The sequence below is a fragment of the Lampris incognitus genome, chromosome 11, assembly GCF_029633865.1.
Source record: "Lampris incognitus isolate fLamInc1 chromosome 11, fLamInc1.hap2, whole genome shotgun sequence".
Lineage (NCBI taxonomy): Eukaryota > Metazoa > Chordata > Actinopteri > Lampriformes > Lampridae > Lampris > Lampris incognitus.
In genome coordinates, this window is record NC_079221.1 from 57,554,034 (window position 1) to 57,575,604 (window position 21,571).

At 46.1% G+C, this 21,571-nt stretch overlaps 1 protein-coding gene across 1 annotated transcript in view; it reads right to left on the reverse strand.

Annotated features, from left to right (window-relative positions):
- Nucleotides 1-1,754: 1,754 nt before the first annotated feature.
- The window catches only part of LOC130120437 (titin-like), a 260,908-nt gene continuing 241,091 nt past the window's right edge, over nucleotides 1,755-21,571 (reverse strand). Inside the window, 24 exon segments of the mRNA XM_056288973.1 lie at nucleotides 1,755-2,047; nucleotides 2,986-3,261; nucleotides 3,450-4,064; nucleotides 4,410-9,203; nucleotides 9,333-9,543; nucleotides 9,781-10,163; nucleotides 10,436-10,741; nucleotides 10,871-11,446; nucleotides 11,717-12,016; nucleotides 12,252-12,557; nucleotides 13,300-13,615; nucleotides 13,883-14,151; nucleotides 14,289-14,591; nucleotides 14,737-15,039; nucleotides 15,255-15,554; nucleotides 15,899-16,189; nucleotides 16,538-17,131; nucleotides 17,357-17,638; nucleotides 17,875-18,177; nucleotides 19,431-19,594; nucleotides 19,688-19,829; nucleotides 20,093-20,392; nucleotides 20,729-21,019; nucleotides 21,181-21,492. Of these exon segments, the coding sequence (XP_056144948.1) occupies nucleotides 1,755-2,047; nucleotides 2,986-3,261; nucleotides 3,450-4,064; nucleotides 4,410-9,203; nucleotides 9,333-9,543; nucleotides 9,781-10,163; nucleotides 10,436-10,741; nucleotides 10,871-11,446; nucleotides 11,717-12,016; nucleotides 12,252-12,557; nucleotides 13,300-13,615; nucleotides 13,883-14,151; nucleotides 14,289-14,591; nucleotides 14,737-15,039; nucleotides 15,255-15,554; nucleotides 15,899-16,189; nucleotides 16,538-17,131; nucleotides 17,357-17,638; nucleotides 17,875-18,177; nucleotides 19,431-19,594; nucleotides 19,688-19,829; nucleotides 20,093-20,392; nucleotides 20,729-21,019; nucleotides 21,181-21,492 (12,230 nt within the window).

Here is a 21,571-nt window from a genome sequence, read left to right on the forward strand (position 1 = left end):
TGGAGGGCGCTAGTGTGTTTCTCTGCACTGGAGGGCGCTGGTGTGTTTCTCTGCACTAGAGGGCGCTGGTGTGTTTCTCTGCACTGGAGGGCGCTGCTGTGTTTCTCTGCACTGGAGGGCGCTGCTGTGTTTCTCTGCACTGGAGGGCGCTGCTGTGTTTCTCTGCACTGGAGGGCGCTAGTGTGTTTCTCTGCACTGGAGGGCGCTAGTGTGTTTCTAGGACAGAGCGACGATCTTCACACAGGAAATGACGCAACAACACACGTCATAAATACTGACACGACGCACACCATCACGCGCAAGTTACGAGACGGTCGTGCTGACCTCAGCTCATGGTGGTTTTAGGAAGATCTCGTCACAACTGTTTTGTGCGAATGATGTAAAACTCATTTTAAGTGCAGATATGTGCAGGTTTAGGAGCATTGGGGGAGCGGCAGGTGTGTGTTTCCCCCCCACGACCTTATTAAACTGAACATTCAAACCGGCCATATGACCGCCTGCTCGTTCTGGTGCCGCTTTGGGTCAGTGACCGTCTCTCTGCTCAGTGTCGGGCAGTGACTGTACAATAGCTGGGCTGCAATGACGCTGGCCTGTGAAACGAGATTATGGACCAATGAAGTGTGAGATTATTCATTCAAAGTGACATCACATTCATGCAGAGTAACGGACACAAGGAGTCACAACACAGACAGCTGATGTGCTGATCATCATGCTTTATTAAATCAATAATGGGTATAACTCAAGGAGGTTGCCAAAAATAGTTAAGGCTACAATTCTAATGTCAATCAAACGAAAGCTCGGGGCAGAGCGCTCTAACCCGCCGGTTTCCTGGATGTAACACAGCCGGATGGTGTGGCTGTGGTCCTTCTGCTTAGCGCTGCCTTACTGACTCAGAGGTGGATAACTAAAGCTAACACACAAGCACACTGCAGACCTCCAAGAGACGGCTCTGCTTCTGCAAACGAGCACAGCGTGGACCCTGATGCTAGTGGCCAGGTGATGGTACGGAGAGCCCGTAGCTGGGCTCATTTGCCAGAAACAGAGCAAAACAAAACACTTGTGCTCAGGGAGTGCAGGCCGCTCGCACTGTGAGCATGTCATTAAACTTGTGGTATGACATAGTCAGTCTGAACACAAGGCCAGTTCCTGCTGCTTAACATGAGGGTAAAGTAAACAGCAGTCAGGGTCTTATGCCCATGTTACAATTCATAGGATATTGTAATGGCACTGGTTGTACTTACTTGCAGTGCATTAAAATGTCTCTTTCATTTGGTAAACGTCAACAGGGAGCCTCTCTACCTGCTGAGGCAATCTTAAGACTTCAACTTCTTGTTGAGGCACAGTGTTTTAGTTTCTAAGTTCTCCAGGGTATTCGTTTCAAGTGAAACTTTCTCCTTTCAAACATTCAGTTTCATTTTGTTTCAGTTAATATTGTCATAAATAACAATGCATACATTCTTTCATAACCGTTAAATTCGGCTATATACATTATGTACATGTCACAGAAAAGTGGTTCAAAATTCCTAAATCATAATTATCCAATATGGCACATTTTATAACAACTTTAGACTTTAGTCTAGTTTGGCATAAATTAATGTCAAGTTTGGTATAAAAATAGTTCATATTTACAAGAACAGAAATCCAGGTCTTCATCAAGTAAAGATTATTTTTGCTAATTCAATAAATAAGAAGGTAAAGGAAAAAGGGACATGGGAAGGGTAGAGATTTGAGGACTATACGGTTTGTTTGTTTTTTTAGACTGATCGAATGCTGATGTGGACAGTTGCCGTGTCTGATCCCATCTCGTTGGACAGTTTGAGAGTGTAGATTCCAGCATCTTCCTCTCTCACCCCAGTAATGATGAGAGTGGTTAGGTCCTCTGTGGTCTCAATGTGGAAGTGTCCGCCAGGCGTCACTTCGATGGCTCTACCGGCATGGGACCACTCAATGTGTTTGGCGTCACCAGAAAAGGCACAGGCCACAGTCAGGACTTTCCCCGGCTCAATGCTGATGTCCTCTGGCAAGGCCTCAATTCTGGGTGCAGAACCTACAAATATAATGGAAGGATAAATGTTAAGGAATGAGTTGGAGAATATAAGTTGAATTCATAAACACACCAAGCGCCGCAATTACATTTTATTTGTATACAACTCTATCCTTGCTGCAAAATATATGTTTTGCTAAATGTCCCAAAAAGTTGAATCGGTTCATCTGGACACAACGTTTAATGGCAGAAACGTTTCATCACTCATCGAAGTGACTTTGTCCGTCTCAATTGACTGCAGGTATCCTCCAACATATGAACAGCACAGTGAAATAATGACCGAAACCAATGATCGATTTCCTATGCAAATTGCCATGGCCATTAACTAGAGTTAAAATGGCCATGTGTACTGTTCACAGAGGGTTGGGGAATAGTTGCAAACACAGCATTTTAAGATGGTGACAGATGTACTCTTAGACCCCCTAAGTTCAGGGATGGTCGTTCCCTCTTCACATAGATGGCCTTTTTGACTCCCCGTTCAAACCAGCGTTCCTCCCTATCAAGGATGGTCACATCCTCATCATTGAAAGAGTGGCCACTGGCCTGTAGATGGTGTAGACTGTGGAGTCCTGGCCTGATGAGGTAGCCCTCTGTGTTGTCCCATCCTCTTTGCCTTTTGCTAAATGTTTTAAAGTGTCTACCCGTGTCCTCGGTATTTCTTTAAATACCTTATTCACTGAAGATTTGATTTTGCTGCGATAACTTTCCAAGAATTATTTTCTCACACACCACAGCAGTTCCCCCAAATAGAAAAACCTTATTTTCACTGTTGTCAATCACAGTTGAATCTCATAGTCAACTGATTATTGTTTGATGTGTCAGACCAGCAGCTCTAAACATATCTAAATAATGGTCATAACCTTTAGCCTCATAGCTCCTCTGGCTGTGACGACACAGTATAGTAAGTTAGTATTAGACTGCTCCTATCTAATGTGTCTTACCAATAGCTCTGAACGAGGAGCCCTCGATGCGAGAGGTCATCTCAGCGAGACTACTGGAACTCCTGGCATAGGTTTCAGATGCCAAGGAGGACATGCTGGACATAGACATGGTCTCAAACTTCATCTCAGCTGCCATACTGCTGAAGGAGCTGGACTCCATCATGGATGACATCATGGCCTGCTGAGAGGAGAAGGAAGAGGAAGTCTCCTCTTTCGTGTGGATTTCTTTCTTCATCATCATAGACGACGCTTCCTTATGGCTCGTCTTAATAGATTCTGGAGAGGAACACATGGAGAGCTTAGAGATACGATCCTTCAGAATGATGGCTCAAAGTACTGAATGCACTCTCAGAATATCAAAATATTTATAGTGTAAGACTGAGACACAGCTATTTAAAAAACTATTTTCTATTTAAAGCTTTACATAGAAGTGTTTCGGCTGTATCTTTTCAGCAGGGTCTTACCTGTAAGTGCCAGTTGCTGTTCATGGTGAGCTGTGACCTTCATACGGATAGACTGGAATACCTGCCCAGTAAAGGAGAAGGACGACTTGGAGGTGCCTCCTTCTGCTATCATCTCACAGGTGTACTCTCCCTGGTCTCTGTCTGCCAGGTCATGGATGAGCAGACTGCAGCAGCCCTCAGAATAATGCATTTCAAAGTGGCTGCTCTGGGACAGCCTCCTTCCATTAATGTACCAAACCACTTCCTTCACGCTGCTCTCGCAGGCACATGACATTTTCACAGAGGACTCACAGGCCTCAGCTGTCAGCTGTCTCAAAACCTTGGGAGGTTTGGGTGTTGGGGATTTGACAGTAGGTGGAGACATCACCCTTTTGGGAGACATAATGGGAGGAGGGGACTTCATCCGAGGGGGAGACTTCATTCCCTCTGGTTCAGGGGACTTCAAGACCCTAGGTGACTTAATTCCAGATGGTTCTGGGGACTTGATGCCTTTTAGTGATTTTATTCCAGCAGGCTCTGGTGATTTAAGTCCTTTTGGTGATTTTATTCCTGCAGGTTCTGGGGATTTAAGTCTTCCTGGAGATTTTATTCCTGCAGGTTCTGGTGATTTGATTCCTCGTGGTGACTTAATTCCCCCAACCTCTGGGGACTTGACTCTCTCTGGAGACTTGATAGGTGGAGGTGACTTGACTCTGGGAGGAGAGGCAATAGGTTCAGGAGACTTGATACGCCTAGGTGACTTGATTCCTTCCGGCTCAGGTGACTTTACACTAGGATGATGTGACTTCATACTTGATGTTGGAGATGTTATTGATGGTTCAGGAGATTTCACACTTGGGGTGGGAGAAGTCACAGAGGGTGCAGGTGATGTAACTGAAGGCTCAGGTGACTTCACACTAGGGACAGGAGAGGTCACAGAGGGTGCAGGGGAAGTTATTGAAGGCTCAGGTGACTTCACACTAGGTGTGGGTGACTTGACAGATGGTTCTGGGGACTTGACCCCTTTGACCTCCTCTTTGTGAGCAGGTCTGTGGATGGTGAGGGTGAAGTGAGCCTCCTGTCGGCCATCGGAGTTCTCAACCACCAGCAGGTAGTTGCCCTCATCAGAAGCCTTAACAGCAGAGATCTCGAGGTTGGACTTGTACTGTGTGGTGGTGACCTGGACATGATGGGAAGAGACAATGGTTCTGCTCTCATGCATCCATGTCACACTGGGCGCAGGCTGCCCATCAATGTCACAGGAGAAGCGGGCCATCTCTCCCTCAGCCACTGTCACAGACTGGGGCTTGGTGAGGATCCTGGCTGGTAAAGAAGGCTTCACCTTATGGACTGAGACCTCTTCAGCAGCAGAAGACTTTAGTTTGTCCTCAGATGAAGTGTGTTTTTCAGTCAAAGAAAACTTCTCAGAAGAGGCAGAGGAATAGGAGGCTGATGAAAGGTATTCAGTGGAGGCATGTCTGATGTATGAATCATATCTCTCTGCAGAGGAGCATCTTTCAGAGGAGGCTGTATATCTCTCACGTGTAACCACCTCTTGTTTCTCAGTCAGCTTGGACTTGCTCTCCTCCACTTCAAAGTGGGTCTTGGAGGCATATCCAGCCTTGAAGTGAGTGGTGTGGTAGTGGTCCACTTTGGTCATTTCAGGGACATATGCCTTTGCAGCTTCCTCATCTTTGCGGCGAGATGAGAAGGTGGTGAACTCCCCTCCTGAGACATCTAGGGTACCATAGTCAGAGGCCTCTCCCTTGGAGTTGGAACAGACACAGCGGTAGGTGCCACTGTCCTCTGCCTGGCATTTTAAGATGGTGATAGACAAAACACCACTCATGTTGGTGAAGAAGTACTTCTCGCTGCTTTCAGAAATCTGAGTCCCATTGTGAAACCATGTTACCACAGCCTCTGGCTTGGCCTGGACATTCAGGGTGAACTTAGTGTCCTGGCCAACTGGCACGCGGTGAGACCGCATCCTAACAGTGATGCGTGGAGCATGATCCAAGCTGAAGGGAGTCTGACTCACCACCTGGTACTTCCTCTCTGACTTCAGAGCAGCCTTCCTGGCCTCGTAGCGGGACATGATGTCAAAACGAGCAGACCTCTCAAACCTTGAGGAGGAGCGAGAGGACCTCTCAATGGACCGGATGGGGCTGGGAGAGCGAGGACGAGTCCTCTCAGGAGTGGGGGACCTCCTCTCTATAGCTTCTCCCTCAACATCCACAAGAGGTCTAGTGCGTAGTGGTCTCATAAGCTCAGAAACAGGACGCATTAGTTCAATATATGTGGGAGACAGAGACCTCCTCCTCCTCATAAACTGAGAAAGAGTGCGCTTCTTTTTTGTCTCAGCAACCTCAACACTTTCCTGTCTGATGACCTGCCTCCTCCCTTCTTGTTCCACGACATGGCGTTCACGGCGGACTGGGCTGCCAGCAGGAGAAGCAGAGAAGCCTAGCTCTAGCTCATCTTCCAACATCATTTTCTCCTCCTCTGTTCTCCTCATAGCCAGGTAGTCATCCACAGGCACCATCAGCTCCTCGTCACTCAGGTCTCCCAGGGATCTTCTCCTGGATCTAAAGGAGGCCTCGGATTCAGGTGAAGGTGAGCGGCGGGCAGGTCTGACTGTCTCCAAGTCATCCAGAGTGAGTTTAGGGATACGCCACCGTGGTCTGTACTGGTCAGTGATTCTGGGGAGGGGCATGACATAAAACTGTTCCCACCTGGACAGGCGAATGCGTCTCTGCCTTTTCTGTACAATCCTCTCCATCCTCTCTGGAATCTCATACTGGTCTCTAAGCTTCTTGTACCACTTCATGTCAGACAGAGGTACAAACTGTTTGATGGTTTTATCCTCATCCAAAGCCCTGGGGTCATGAACCACAGGCTCTGGGATCTCATAGGGCATGAAGATCCTCCTATCCTCCTCCAGTTTCTTGGTTTCTGTCTTCACCTCTGTGATGTCAAACTCTCCCTCCACATTCTTTGTGCTGACTGCAGGCTTGTAGAGCTCTGCAGCAAATTTGAGGGCCTCCTGGGCAGTGGGATTGAGAGGAACTATCTCTGCTGTAGCAGCAATTTGCTGAGCCATCTTGTTAGTCTTATCAATCTGTTTCTGGACGTGCCTGTGTTTCTCTTCCTCACTCTTGTACTCTCTCCTGGTGTAGGTTAGGCGGTCCACCTTAAGGGTAGCCTGACAACTTGCAGAGCCAGCTGAGTTGGTTGCAGTGACTTTATACACACCAGAGTCCTCCAGCAGTGTCTCTCTTATATGCAGAACATGATAATCAATGTCTTCTTGCACCACTGCAACCTTGGGGCCAAACTGCAGTGGCTTGTTGTCCTTCTCCCATTTCAGTGAAGGAGTGGGGATTCCTGAAACTCTGAGGTCAAAACGGACACTGTATCCTTCTACACACTCAACATTAGCCAGCAGGCGCTTAAACATGGGTCTCATGGTCTCCTCCACTACAGGATGAGGGGTCACAGTGAGGCGAGCTTTGCAGCTGTCCTCTCCATACTTGTTGTGAGCCATGACAGTGTACTCAGCATCGTCGTCCATGTCCAGATTGTGGATCATCAGCTGGTACAGACCCTTGTCACTGGTGAAGGTGTACTTGTTGTCATCATCACCTGGTTTAATTCTCTGTCCATTCTTTAGCCATGCCACATGAGGTTCAGGATGCACAGTGATGGTAACACCAAAGCGCACGTCCTCTCCGATATAGGCGCTGCGATTGTAGAGAGGTAGAGTAAACTCTGGTGGCCTCTGCATCAGCTTAAACTTGTCAACCTTCCTCCTCATTTTCTTTGCAGTGCGGCTTATATAGTGCTCCCTAATGCTCCTCACTGTCTCCACAAAGAGCTCTGCATAGGCACTATCCTCTCCATCATCACTCACCACCTTGCATCTATACACACCATCATCACTGTCTTCAATGTCCTTCACATAGATGCTGGCAAAACCATTACTGTAGGTGATCTCATACTTGGGGCTTGGATGTAACTGCCGATTGCCAAAGAACCATGAAACTTGTGTGCTCATGTCATAGCTGGAAATGGTGCAAGTGAAGCGAACATGTCCACCCTCCTCAGCAAATCCATGCATGACTGGACCAGCACGCAGACCATGATACTCGGTTCCGATCTTCACTTTGCCTATGGCCAGTCCTCTCTGGTTCTTAAAGGCCCCGCCATAGGCCACACGAGCTGCTGATACAATTGTGTCAGTCCTCTTCACTAGCGTCTGGTAGTACCTTCTGTGTCTCAGTGTTTTGATGATCTTGTTGCTGATGTTCTCAATCTTCATCTTCAGCCATGGGTGCTCTAGAGCTTCGTGGGCTGTCATACGTAGCTTTCTGTCCTTGGTCAGAAGTCTGTCCACAAAGTCCATAGCCTCCAAGCTGATGTCTTTGAAAGCCTCACTTTCAAATACATACTCGCAGTTGGATATGTTCTCAATCATCTTAGTTGTGGACTCTGCAGCAAAAGGATTGAGACCGCTGAGCAAGACATAGGCCATCACACCAACAGACCACATGTCAGTTGCTATGGTGACCAAGTCATGGCGATGGACCTCAGGGGCACAGTACTCTGGAGCTGAGAACATCAGTCTGATGTTTTCTCCTGGCACCAGCAGCCTGGCTTGGCCCATCTCAATGATCTTCAAGACATTGCTTCTCCTTGTGGTGTAGACAATGTTGTCAGGACGAATATCAAAGTGGCCAAAGTTGTGGCTATGCATGAACTTAAGCACAGAGCAGACTTGTCTCAGGTAGATGACAATCTCCTGTTCAGTGAGCTCAAAGTTTCCAGTGCCAAGGCGTTCAAAAATATCAACGCCAGAAATAAACTCAAATATCAGGACAATCTCTTCCATACTCTCAAAGTACTCATGAAGGTAGATGATATTCTTGTGTCTGGCCAGGTTGAGGGCCTCAATCTCCCTGAGGACAAGTTCCCGGTCAGTTCCTTTGACCTTGATGAACTTGGCCATGAAGGTCTTCTTGGTTGCAATCTCCACACAGCGATGGACCACTCCAAACTGGCAACGAGCCAGTTCCTCAGAGATGACGTATTTAGAAGTTAGCTCCTTCACCTTATAGAATGGAGCCTCCTCCTTGGTAATCTCTCTGGTCTCATCCACTTCCTCATCATAGTTTCTGATCACAGATGTATCCTCCTTAGTGGTGAGAGGCTCTGTAGGACCAGAAGGAGCACTCAGTCCAAACTGGTTCTCCGCAATGACACGGAACTGGTACTTGGTCTTTCCAAAAACATTGATAATAGTGAAGCTGCAGTTGTTGGTCTGGCCAGCTCGGATCCATCGGTCAGCAGTAGTGGGACACTTCTCCACGATGTAACTGATGATGGGGCTTCCACCATCATTAGCGGGAGGCTCCCAAGTCAGAGTGATGGAGTCCCGGCTGATATCACTGACTTTGATTCCCTTAGGAGCCTCAGGTACATCAGCCACAGCCACCTCAATGGTCTGCTTGTCCATTCCAAACCTGTTCTTAGCTGTGATGCTGTAATAGCCAGTATCCTTACTCTGGACTCCTTTCTGGAAGACCAAGGAGGTGAAGGACCTGGTGGTGATGACCTGGTGATAAGGGGAGTTGGAGAGGATCTCCTGACCCTTCTGCCAGGTGATGGCTGGTTCAGGCTTGCCAGTGATGGGGATTTTAATGGTGATGATGTCACCACAGACAGCGTGGACTGCACCCATGCCTTGAAGCTCTTTGGGTAAGTGGATCTTTGCAGGAACTGGAAGTAATGATATAAGAAATGACAAACTTAGTTTAGTATTATTCAATATTTGCATGTTATTATTTGCAGAGTTGCTTTCTCTTCTCATACCAAAAGTTGTCTTTTATCTTCTCCAATTTGTCTTACCTTCCACCTCCAGTTTAACTGTAGTGGAGATGGATCCCTCAGAGTTGGTTGCTCTGACTTGGTAGACTGTAGCATCGTTTTCATCAGCAGCAGTGATGACCAGCTGGTAGTAGCCTCCCTTGAACTCCTGAGCCTTTATCTTGGTTCCATCAGCCAGGATCTCTTTTCCACTACGGTACCATTTCACCACAGGTTTGGGGTGTCCCACCACCTTGTTTTAAGAGTGATTAAAATGTTCATATTTTACTTCTCTGGCAGCTGTCAGTTCATGAACTCTAACTAAAAATGAAGAATTTTTAATTGCACTAATGTAAATGTCACTTCAGCAAAATAAAAAAAAAATTCAACATCAAGTGTTTGAAATTTGAAATAGTCTAACATAAGATTCAGCTGACATTTTACAGTTCATAAAAATGAAAGCAAATGAGATGTTGCAAGGGTAAATCACCTTGGTGACAAAGGTGGCGTTGGCGTGGTATTTGACGTTCATGTCCCTGATCTCCTCCCTGAATATGGGCGCACGAGGTGACTGCTCTGACTTGGGAATGATGGGCGCAGAGATTTCACTCCAGTCACTCTCTCCACCAATATTCTCACACTTGATGCGGAACTCATACTCGAAGCCCTCGATCAGGGACTTCACTTCGTAGGTGGTCTCCTGGATCTTCTTGGTGGTCACTGACATCCATTTGTTCTGTTTCTTCTCCCGTTTCTCCAGGTAATAGTTGCTGATTTTGGCGCCACCATCGCTGCTTGGAGGCTTCCAGCAGACAACACAGGAGTCGTTGGTAGAGCTGGTTATGAAGGGCTGCTGAGGAATGCCAGGTTTCTCTGAAAAACACAAACACACACAAGAATGTCTTTTAATATCGTAAATATTAGCAAAGATATAAAATCTCATCAAATTATCTTTATACTCCAAGCAACATACAAATAATCATGTGATAACAATCGCTAGAAAATGACATGGCATTAACTTTCTGTCCTACAACAAGTTTCTATAGAGTCATACTGACACTAGCAATGTTACCATAATGACAGTTTCTACAGAGTCATAATAACACTTTTAGTGTTACCATAGTGACAGTCTCTCTACTACTCACCGTATGCACTCTTGATGATGAGGACAGAAGGGATCTCCAGAGGCTCGCTGACTCCATATTGGTTCTGAGCAGAAACTCTGAAGTAGTAACCAGCGTTCTCTATCAGGTTGGGGATGCGGCAGTTGGTACCAGACACAGAGGAGGATACCAGGTGCCATTGCTCCCCCTCTTTGGCCTCACGCTTTTCCACAATGTAGTTGGTGATCATGGAGCCTCCGTCATCCTTTGGAGCCTTCCAGCTGATGATCACTGAGCTCTTGAGCAAGGCATCAACAACGATGGGTCCCTCAGGGATGCATGGCTTGTCTAAATAAACATTAGAAAGTGAGAGAATGTATGACAGGAACTTGCTTTAAAACTGTAATCAAATGTATTATGATTACGTATTATAGTGTAAATCTGTCTCTTTTAAAAGTGAGAGTAGTAATAATTTACCTTGGATTTCAACACGCAGCACAGTGTCAATGGTTCCATAGACATTACTGAGCTGTACCTTGTAGCGCCCAGCATTGGTCTTCCTCTGTACATTTCTCACCACCAGGTGAGTGTAACTCTCTGTGTTCTCAATAATCACATTCTCTGATGGGTTGAGAGGCTTCTTGCCATAGAACCACATGATCTGGGGGATGGGCCGTCCAATGTAAACAACGTGAAGCCTTAGGCTGGTTCCAGAGCCAGCGTAGTATTTCTCCTTCAGAGGGAATCCTGGGTGGAACTGAGGAGCAGCCTGGAGGCGGAGTTTACCGCTGGTCTCTATCTCTCCAGCCTCATTGATGGCTCTGCAGGTGTATAGGCCCTCGTCTTCCTGTTCATCTGTCAGAATGCTGAGGGAATGATTGCGGCCGTCTGAGCTCATCTTATACTTGCGGCTCTGGATCAGCTCCTTGCCATAACGGTACCATTTGATCTCAGGCAGTGGTCTGCCAATGATGCCACAGGTTAGCGTGCCAGACTCTCCAAGCTTAGTTGTGACATCCTGGACCTCTTCTTTTAGAGCTGGTGCCTCACCGACTACAGAAACATCATCAAAGTTTGAATTCAGCGTCAATAGTTAGTGAATATAAATTCCAGTCCTACTGGCATGATAGGTAAGTATAATATCGACACAAACTGGCAGATTTTGTACAGGTTAAAGCTGTTTTGAAGTGTAAAGAGTCATGGTCACTGGAATTATATAGTATGTTGAGATAAAACAATTTGTGCTTAAAAGAAATGACAAACCAACTCAAACAGTGATGTAAAGACTTTCTTTGACAGGGCTTAAATTCTGCATCATCTCACCGCTTAGCTTAGTCTTGATCCCCATGGGGGTCCTGCGAGGCCGGCTGAGTCCTGTCTCATTCTCAGCGAACACTCTAAACTCATACTCAGTAGCTTCCATCAGGCCGCCCATGGTGAACTGCCGGTCCTTGGAGCGATCCTTGTTACATTTTTTCCAGGCGCTTTCTCCGGCCTGTCTGAACTCTATCCAGTAACCTAGGATCTCCTTTCCACCGTCACACTCTGGTCTGAGCCAGTGGATTGTGATGCAGTCCTTAGTCACAGAGACGATGTCAATCTCTCCTGGCTGGCTGGGTTTGTCTAGAGGCAGAGAGAAGCAGAGATAACATTAGATTTATGGAGAAAACTGTTTTTGTATACATGATTAAATTAGCAAAACAAGTATACCATAAATCATTTATTTTTGAGATCCTTTTATTTGAGAAGCTGGAGAACAGGCTATGGCAGTCTGAAAATTAAGAACTACATATTTGGACAGATTTTTTTGGACTGGAAAATATTGGACAGCAAAGTATTTTTACCATTTTGTACTCACCGAATGGATCTTTGCAGAGCACAGGGTCTGATACAGGTCCAGGTTCACTCTGGCCGATGTCATTCTGAGCTACTACTCTGAACATGTACTCAGCATCTGGGATAAGACCAGTGATGTTGTACATGGTGGTGGTGATGTGGGTCTTGTTGTGGCGGACCCACTTCTCTGTGGAAACCTCTCTCCTCTCCACATAATAGCCAGTGACTCTGGACCCTCCGTCGTCCCTGGGCCGGGCCCAGGACAGAGATACAGTTGTCTTGGTGACATCCATGATCTCTGGTGGGTTGCTAGGAGGCTCTGGTGGGCCTGGAGTGACAGGTGTTACTGAGATTATTAATGGTTTCGATGCGTACCAATGATAAAATTGTCATTCTGTCAAGAACACTTGCCTCCTGTTCAATTTGTTTACATTTTTAACCACTTAACCATTCTTTTTTCAAGCTATATCAGTTATTTATTGGGCAATTACAAAGATATGCTTGCCTCATAACAAAGGGAAAATATCTTTTGATTCTTTATAAACCCCCTTCATTTTTCCACTTGCTTTCATCTAAAAATTGTCAGTTAATTTTCGTTACTATGTATCACCGACTATGATGAAACAAAAAAGATTCAGTTCACTCTCAGTTCATAAAAGCTTTTGGCTCTGAAAGCGTTTGCATTTAAAAACAACAGTGTCTGTATGACACTTTCCACGAGCCATGATAAGAACTGATGCATTTTACTTCAGCCAAGAGTGGTTGGTTGACCAGAGGCTAGGCGGCACTTCCTCTCTTGTGGACCAACCAGAGAGAAGCTCTGATTGGTCCAACGAAGATAGTATATTAACACATTAACACAAGAAAGTAAGGCTATTTAGCTAGCGAGTAGTGATTGGCCCACCAGAGAGGATAAGGCGCAACTTTTTCCCTGTTGTACCAATAGGAGAGAAGCATCAAAGAAAGTCAACTAGCAAAAGAGAGTAATCTAAAAAAACAGTGGCAATCTTCCGAGATTGCCAAGTTAACGTGGGTCTTACTGAAATAGCACAAGGTAGAACAGCACTTACACAGAGGAGTCTTGGGTGTGACTGACTCATCAGACTTCAGAGATCTGCTGACACCAAACTGGTTCTCAGCAAAGATCCTGAAGTGGTACTCCACGTTCTCCTTCAATCCCTTCACCACCAGAGAAGTCTCTGTTACCCTGGAATCCACAGTGCACCAGGCAGCCTTAGGTACCTCGCGTCTCTCCACAATGTATCCCAGGATGTCTGAGCCCCCGTCATCTGAGGGAGGCCTCCAGCTGACTCTGACTGAATGAGCTTGGATGTCGTCAAACTCCAGAGGGCCTTCTGGAGCATCTGGATGGCCAATCACCTTCACCTGGAGGTCAAGGCATTTATATACAGGAAATTAGTCAATGTTTTTATATGCCTGCTTCTTATTTTACACTCTACTGTTTTTCTGTTTGCTAATCAGCGGGTGAACTTAATAACCTTGACTGAAATGGAATTCTTGATATTTCTTGATATATTTCTTGATATATGTAAAGCTCGATTAACATACCAAATAACCAACCAATCAAGTAACCAGGTTAATCACTAACCATGATTTGTAACTCTATGTAAGCCATACAGCCAAACCGCTAACCTTAATGTAGACGGCCTTCTTGCCACATTTGTTCTCCAGCAGCAGGTCGTAAGTGCCAGTGTCATCTTTGTGAGCTTCCTTGATGACCAACTCTGTGATGTCATCATGTGTGGCGATCATGGCCCTGTGGGAGATATCCCTGCCATCCTTGGTCCACTTACATGTGGGTATGGGTTTACCCTTGATGGGTAAAGACAGGCGGATGACACCTCCCTGCCTTACCACATAGCCTTCTTCGTATTTACGGTCAAGCTCATAGTCGGGATAGTCTAAAGAGGAGACGGTAGAGAACAGGACTATATTCCTCTTGTGCACATGACAACATTTATGGATGTAAAGTCTGTTAAATCTTGAAGTTAATTCTAATATTCATGATGAACCAGTTCAATTTAATAGTTTTTCTTACCAAGCATCTCCTGGACTTTAACCACACCAGGAACCTCAGCAGGTTCTCCAGGTCCACCAGCGTTGCAGGCCATGACCCTGAACTTGTACTCTGCTCCTTGAGGCATGTGGGTTAGGGTGTACTCGCAGATTTTGGTAGGAGTAGTGTTACACTTGGTCCATTCCACCTGGTCCACCTTTTGCATTTCAATCAGGTAGCCACTGACCACGGAGCCACCCTCTTCTTCAGGAGGCAGCCAGGCCAGAGAAACAGAAGTTCTGGTGCTGTCGGTGACTCTGGGCTTAACTGGAGCACCTGGGGGCTCTGTTTAAAACAAGAGAACATACTTTAAGAAACTAGCAATAGGCCTGGGGAACCTGGAGGCTCCACTGGCAGAATCTCTACTATGGCCGAGTAGTGCAGTGTATTTGCAATGCTATAGCATATTTATTCGGTGTACAGCCCATACCAATGGGATCCATTGCCACGGTGATGGGAGACCTCTCGCTAGGTTTGCCAGCTCCTCTCGAATTGATGGCAGTGATTCTGTATTCATACTCCAGGCCCTCGATCAATCCTGAGGATCTGTATCTCGTCATGGTGACAGGGTTTTTGTTGATCCTCAGCCACCTGTCTGAATTCGCCTCCTTACGCTCAATGATGTAACCTGAAATAGTTGAGCCACCATTGTCCTCTGGAGGGTGCCAAGTCAGGGTCATGCCCTCGTGAGTGACATCAAGCACCTCTGGCCTGCTGGGAGCTCCAGGGATTGCTGAAGAGGAAGAGATGCAGAAATGGATATTAAGAGATGGAGAGAAGGTAGGGAAGGAAAGAAGGATATGAGTAAAGAGAGTTTGAGAGGGAAAGAGAGAAGGGAAATTAGATAAGCTATGAAAACTATATGATAAATCTACATGATACTATAGTGGCTATCTACTGAGAACAGCATCATACAGAAGCAGAATAAGATGTGACCATGGTGCTTACTCTTAGCACTCTTGCATTCCACCACCTCTGACTGCAGGAAGCCACCCACACCGAAGCGGTTCATGGCAGCAACACGGAAGACATATTCCGTTTCCTCATTTAGTCTGGTGAACTTATAGCAGGGTCTGGTGACAGACTCTGAGATGGTGGTCCAGCCGGGCCTGTGGGCCTCACGCTGCTCAACCACATAGCCACCAATATTGGCTCCGCCATCTTTTTCTGGAGGATCCCAGCTGACTGTTACTGACACCCCATCCACCTCCTCGATCCTCACTGGTCCCACTGGGAGACCGGGTTTGTCTGGACACGAAGGATGAGGACAAAGTTGGTTAGAAGCATTGCCTTTGTACATGAGAAAAAAGATTTCAGTAGAATCACTTGAAATATCTTGATTAAGGAAAAGAAAGCAGGTTTGTCTAAATAGTAAGAGACACCTGTAAAACTAAGTAGATGAAACTCATGAAAGATTATTTTTGAATTATTATTTATTAGCATGCGATCATTTTTGATTTCAGTTATAAAAATATGAAAATCAAAAGCATGTTTTTTGATGATTATGAACTCTAAATTCCAACTTTGTATATTGAAAATTCTTGTCCATAATCATTATATAAAGGATTAACAGAATCTTATAATTTCTCTACCCAGGATGATGACTTTGATGACCTCTGTGGCCGTTCCAGTATCATTCTTAACCTCCAGGGTGTAGTCCCCGGTGTTGTTGATGGTGGTTTCCCGGACGATGAGGCGAGTGTACTTGCTGGTACTCTCAATCTTGATGAGGTCGAGGCTGTCCTTCATTTTGATGCCTCCGAAGAACCAAGAGCAGACGGGTTGAGGACGGCCCATGATGGGAATGTTGAGGTCGATGGGTTTGCCACGGTGCACATGGACTATCTTCTGAGGAATGCTGGTCATGTCAATCTTTGGCATAACTGGAAAAAGGAGAAAAGTATTATGGAGGCAAAAAAATGTAGTCACCACCTCAGTGATATTCTTACTTAGGTATGTGTAGTTAAAAGGCAATACATTTATAGCACCACAAAAAATGATATCTTTTGGTATCTTTAATCCCATTATAAATGGTCAGCATTCTAAGCCAATGCTGACAGACAGTTTTACAAGAAACAGTGTTCATCAGCGCTTTTCCTGAGATCCCTCCTCCTAATTCATCTTTTGATATGCTGTGGATCCTACCATTCCTGGTATGTCTCTGAACTCAGTGATTTAGAGCTGTTCTGTGGTTAGTCTCATGTCATGACTCTGGTTAGGTGATGTTGTACCTTTGATCTCCTGGATGGTGACAGGAGTTACAGTGTCCATGGGCTCACTGGCTCCTCTAATGTTGGTAGCTCTGATTCTGAACAGATACTGGTCATTCTCTGTTAGGGACTGGATAGTGTGCTGGGATGAAGAGGCCTTTAAGGTAGCAATGGTGCTCCACCGGTCTGATCCCACCTTGCAGGCCTCAATGATGTAGCCTGTCAGCCTGCTGCCGCCATCATGCAGTGGTTTCTCCCAGCGTACGACGACTGTGGACTTAGTGACATCAACAATCTGTAGGTTAAGAGGTACAGATGGTACGTCACACACCAGCACAGCCTCGGCAGTCTCGCAGGGCTCGCCAATACCGTAGATGTTCTCTGGCAGAACTCTGAAGAAGTAGTGAACTCCCTCCTCCAGACCAGTAATTCTGAAAAGAGTCTTCCTGCACTCTGTGGTGACGGTCTTGTAGGATTTCAAGCTGGCCTCACGTTTCTCCACAATATAGTTGCTGACATGTGCCCCACCATCCATGCTGGGAACGTCCCAGGTGATAACAACAGACTCCTTGGTGTAGTCCTTCACCTTGACAGCACCTGGAGGGCCAGGAGTGTCTGGACGGAAGACGGGAGGAAAAGATTAACTCACAATCAGGAGAAGTGGCTTCTTAATATACTAATAGATGTGCCCGTTTACAAGAACTTCAAAGGTGAAGTTGGGTGTAAAGATTTACTACTAAAATGATCTATTTCTATAAATATTCATAATAAATGCAGTTCATTTACTTAAAGACATATCATATTACTGCAATAATTGACTCCCTTATGACCGTGACGTACCATAGACTTTAACCAGTATGGTAGCAGTCTTTTTGCCAGATGGATTCTCAGCCTCTACAACGTATTTCCCAGAGTCATAGCGGTCAACCTTCTCCACCACCAGACAGGTGTAGCTGTCTGTGGTTTCAATGAAGCCGCGTCTCTGCAGTTCTACACCCGTCTTCCTCCAGGACACCACCGGGGTAGGCCTGCCGGTCACAGTGACAAACAGCCTGAGGGATCCACCGGCACGCAGACACAATGTCTTCTTCAGGTCATCAGCCAGCTCCAGGTCAGGTATGTCTAAGACACGAGGGGAGGAAGACGGGATCTGATCAGTAGTTTATCCCAAATTTGACAAGACTATCAGAGAGAAAATGAGCTCCCCTTTTCCTAGAGGTTTCAAAAGAATTAATGTGAGTCCAAAAGTATGACAATAAATGTGTATTCCATTCATTTATAACAATCAAAAAGCCTTTGTTGGTATGGATACTGTGATTCATGGATTCAGGATAGTGTGTTGTTCATGACAGACATACCGATTCTCTCCATGGGCTCGGTGGGTACACTGGGCTCACTAAACTCTCCAGTGCCATTACTGTTGATAGCAGCCACTCTGAAGCTGTATTTCTTATTGGCCGTCAGGCCAGCAGCCACATATTCATTGGTCTTCAGGGCCTTGGCGGTGGCACGGTACCACTGCTCAGAGCCTTCCTCCAGGATTTCCACCACATATCCAGAAACATCTGAGCCTCCATCATACATGGGCCTGGTCCATGTCATGCGGATGCTGTGCTTGGTGGTGTCTGTGATGTGAGGCACTGATGGAGGAGCTGGGGTATCTGGAAGAGGTAGAGACAGGATCCAGGGTTGGAATTAGTGGGCTAGCTGGAAGCTACCACACTTGTGTCCTTCCAACTGTTTATTTTTATCTTCTTTATTATTTTCCACATTTTCCCTCTGCCGTCTACTTTCCCACACTTTCAGCTGGAAACATGTCTGCTTATTTGTTGGATGCAGGCTTCTAGACAATTTTTTATTATTTTTTATGAATTTCTAAACTTTATTTACTCATTTCTGCCATGAGAACGAATGGGACAGATTCTTCAAAATTCAGCATTTTTTCAACCTTTTCTACTCTTTCACACTTTCAGCGAGAAACCTTTTTCAACTTAAAATGTTCAAATTCCGTCATGTATTTTTTTTAAATAAAGTCATTTCTGATTTTTCCCCTTTTCTCCCAATTTAGTGGCCAATCCCTCCCTATTGTAGCTCAAACACCCACCCTCATACTGCATGCGTTCGCCAACTGCATCTCTCCAGCCGGCAGTCTCAAAGGAGTCGCCTCGCCACTTCCGTGACAAGGCGACTCCAGGCCGAACCACGGCTTTTCCCCCCCACACACACAGACGCAGTCATGTGACGAACACAAGCCGACTCCGCCTCCCTCCTGGAGACAGCGCTGCCAATTACTGCTGCTTCATCGAGTCCGGCCATAGTCAGATCTGACGAGACCGGGGCGCGAACCCGTCCCCAGTGGGCAACTGCCTCGACACAAAGCCTATGCTTACACCGCTACACCGCCGCGGACCCCCCTTCATGTATTTTTTTGTACTTTCCAACTTTTTTTTAATTTTAACTTTTTCCCCATTTTTTTTACAATGGGTCCATAGACAGTGTTCAAACCATACCGTTTCTGAGCTCTAACTACTTCTTAATACTCAAGCTCCAAACTTCACTCAGACTTTACACAAGTCATCACCCGTTGTACTTCATGACTTCTACATCCAGAGAGCCTTTTGATATCTCTTGTTTTTGAGGAATTGCAGTTTCAGTGTTATGCATGTTCAGAAAGGATAATGGGTGTGTATTGCACCTGACCAGGGTGGGTGATGTCATCTCATTGAGATATTTCAAGTACTTCAACACCTTAGCACCCAGCACGCAGCTTTTCGCTCTCGTTTTCAGTAGTTTTTAGCTAGCCCTGCAGTTTCCCCAGACACGACACTTCTCTAGTTTTCAGTTCGTATTGTTCATCCTGCCTTCTCTGGTTGCAGTCAGCCGGACGGAAACGATAAAAAGCCCAGTGTCTTACATGTGGGGTCCTTGCAGAGGATGTAGGGCGAGGCATCGCTGGGCTGACTGTTTCCAGCAGCGTTGACAGCTATCACTCTGAACTGGTAATCACTGCCCTCCAACAGTCCTGTGATCTTCAGACGGGTATCATAGATGGTGTAGTTCTTGTTCACTCTAGTCCACCTTGGAGACACGAAAACAGACAGAGAGAAAACAATGCATCTATATCCTCATGACAAGGAGATGTTTCATCTGTTCATTTAGCAGGTTTCTCACCTGGTGCCGCTCTTCTCACGTTTGTCCACCAGATAGGTTTTGATCTCACTACCTCCGTCACTTTCAGGCTTCATCCATTCAATGATGACATGTTCCTTACCCACAGCCGTAACCTCTGGTGTGCCTGGCTGAGATGTGATGGCTAGGATACAGGGAGAGACCAGGTCAGAACAGGTCTCCTCTGCACGCCATTTACACTGCTGAAAGTTTGCTTTCTAGAAAGCATTGTGTGTGTGTCAACTTGTAAACCAGCTTTGCTGATGGTATAACAGTAAATCTTCATCATCATCATCATCATCCTTCGACCGCAGTTGAGCAAAATAGTACTAGTATAATAATAGTAAAATAGTAAATCTTAGACTGGATTACTAGCATAAGGTTTGCTTTGGGCAATATTTGACTTACTGTAGGCGTTCCTAGCAATGACAGGTTCGGACTCCAGAGGGACTCCAGGTCCATACTTGTTGACTCCTCTAACTCTGAAGATGTACTCGTTGTTCTTAATCAGTCTGCTGCTGACACATGACAGTGTCTTGCACTCGGTCTCCATCACAACCCAGTTGAGGCGGCTGGTCTCCCGCCGCTCCACAATATAGTGGGTGATGAGGTCTCCTCCGTCCTCCAGGGGGATCTTCCAGGAGACTGTACACTTCTCCTCTGTCACTCTGCTAATCACTATCTTATCAGCTGGAGCTCCAGGAGTGTCTAAGAGACACATGCACAAACATGACATGACAGATTCACTGTGAAATAATGGACAGACAGTGTCTGCTAAGCTGCTGTATCATAGCAATCAGGTAAGAAGTCCTCTTCTTCTCGTGTGAAGGTCCTATTCTCACCATCTAGTTGAGTAAACTGTTCATCAGTAGACTGATCATCATTTAGAAATCCGAGTCCAGTGAGAGTGGTGGGTTGAGTGGTTAATGAGGGTGGTTTATTGAGGTTTATGGCTTGTTTCCTGTCGTGAGTGTGATGTATTTCTTCCTAAATCGGTTCATGTGTATGTTTGTCTTTGTAGTTATCTGATATTGTGTCTCTTACCCAGTACTTTAACATTAACACCTGCAGTCTTAGTTCCACTGGCGTTCTTCACAGTTAGGATGTATCTGCCCGTGTCGTATCTGTCACAGTTCTTAATGATGGCCATGGCTCGTGTGGAGGTATATGTCAGAGAGTATTTCTCTCCCAGCTCCAGAATCTTCTCTCCCTTGGACCAGAAGACTTTGGGCTCTGGTTTACCTCCCACGGCACCGTCCAGCACCAGGTCTGACCCAGCCCTGATAGTGACTGTCTCCCCCACAAGTGTTCTGTCCAGCTCTGCTTTGGGGGGTGCTTCAGATAAAAGAGAGGATGGGGATACGTATCAGTGTTGGTGCACAAGGAGTTCTACACAAATGTCTAAAACTGAAAACTCTCTTGTCAGATTTCATCTAGTTTTCTTCTCATTGTTCATCACACAAATAATTCAAAGACAGAGCATGCGGCTTACTTACAGTATTCATCTTTGCATGTGATAGGCCCGGTGGACTCAGAGGGTGCGCTGTGGACTCCAGCGGCATTCTTGGCAATGACACGATACTCGTAAGTCTCTCCCTCTCCCATGTTGGTCACAGTAAAGCTGGTCTCAGTGATAGTGGTGTAGTTGCACTTGAGCCAGCGGTTGTCGTCCCACTCGTCTGTGCTGTAGATCTTCTTCTCCACAATGTAGCCCACGATCTTACTGCCTCCATCGTTGAAGGGCACAGACCAGGCCACAGACACAGAGGAACGGGTGATGTCTGTCACCTCTGGCTTACCGGGAGGATCTGAGACAGGAGACAAGGTAGACGTTCAGTAGGAGGCCGTGTGATAGGAAGGAACATATTAGCGGTTCTACATTTGCTG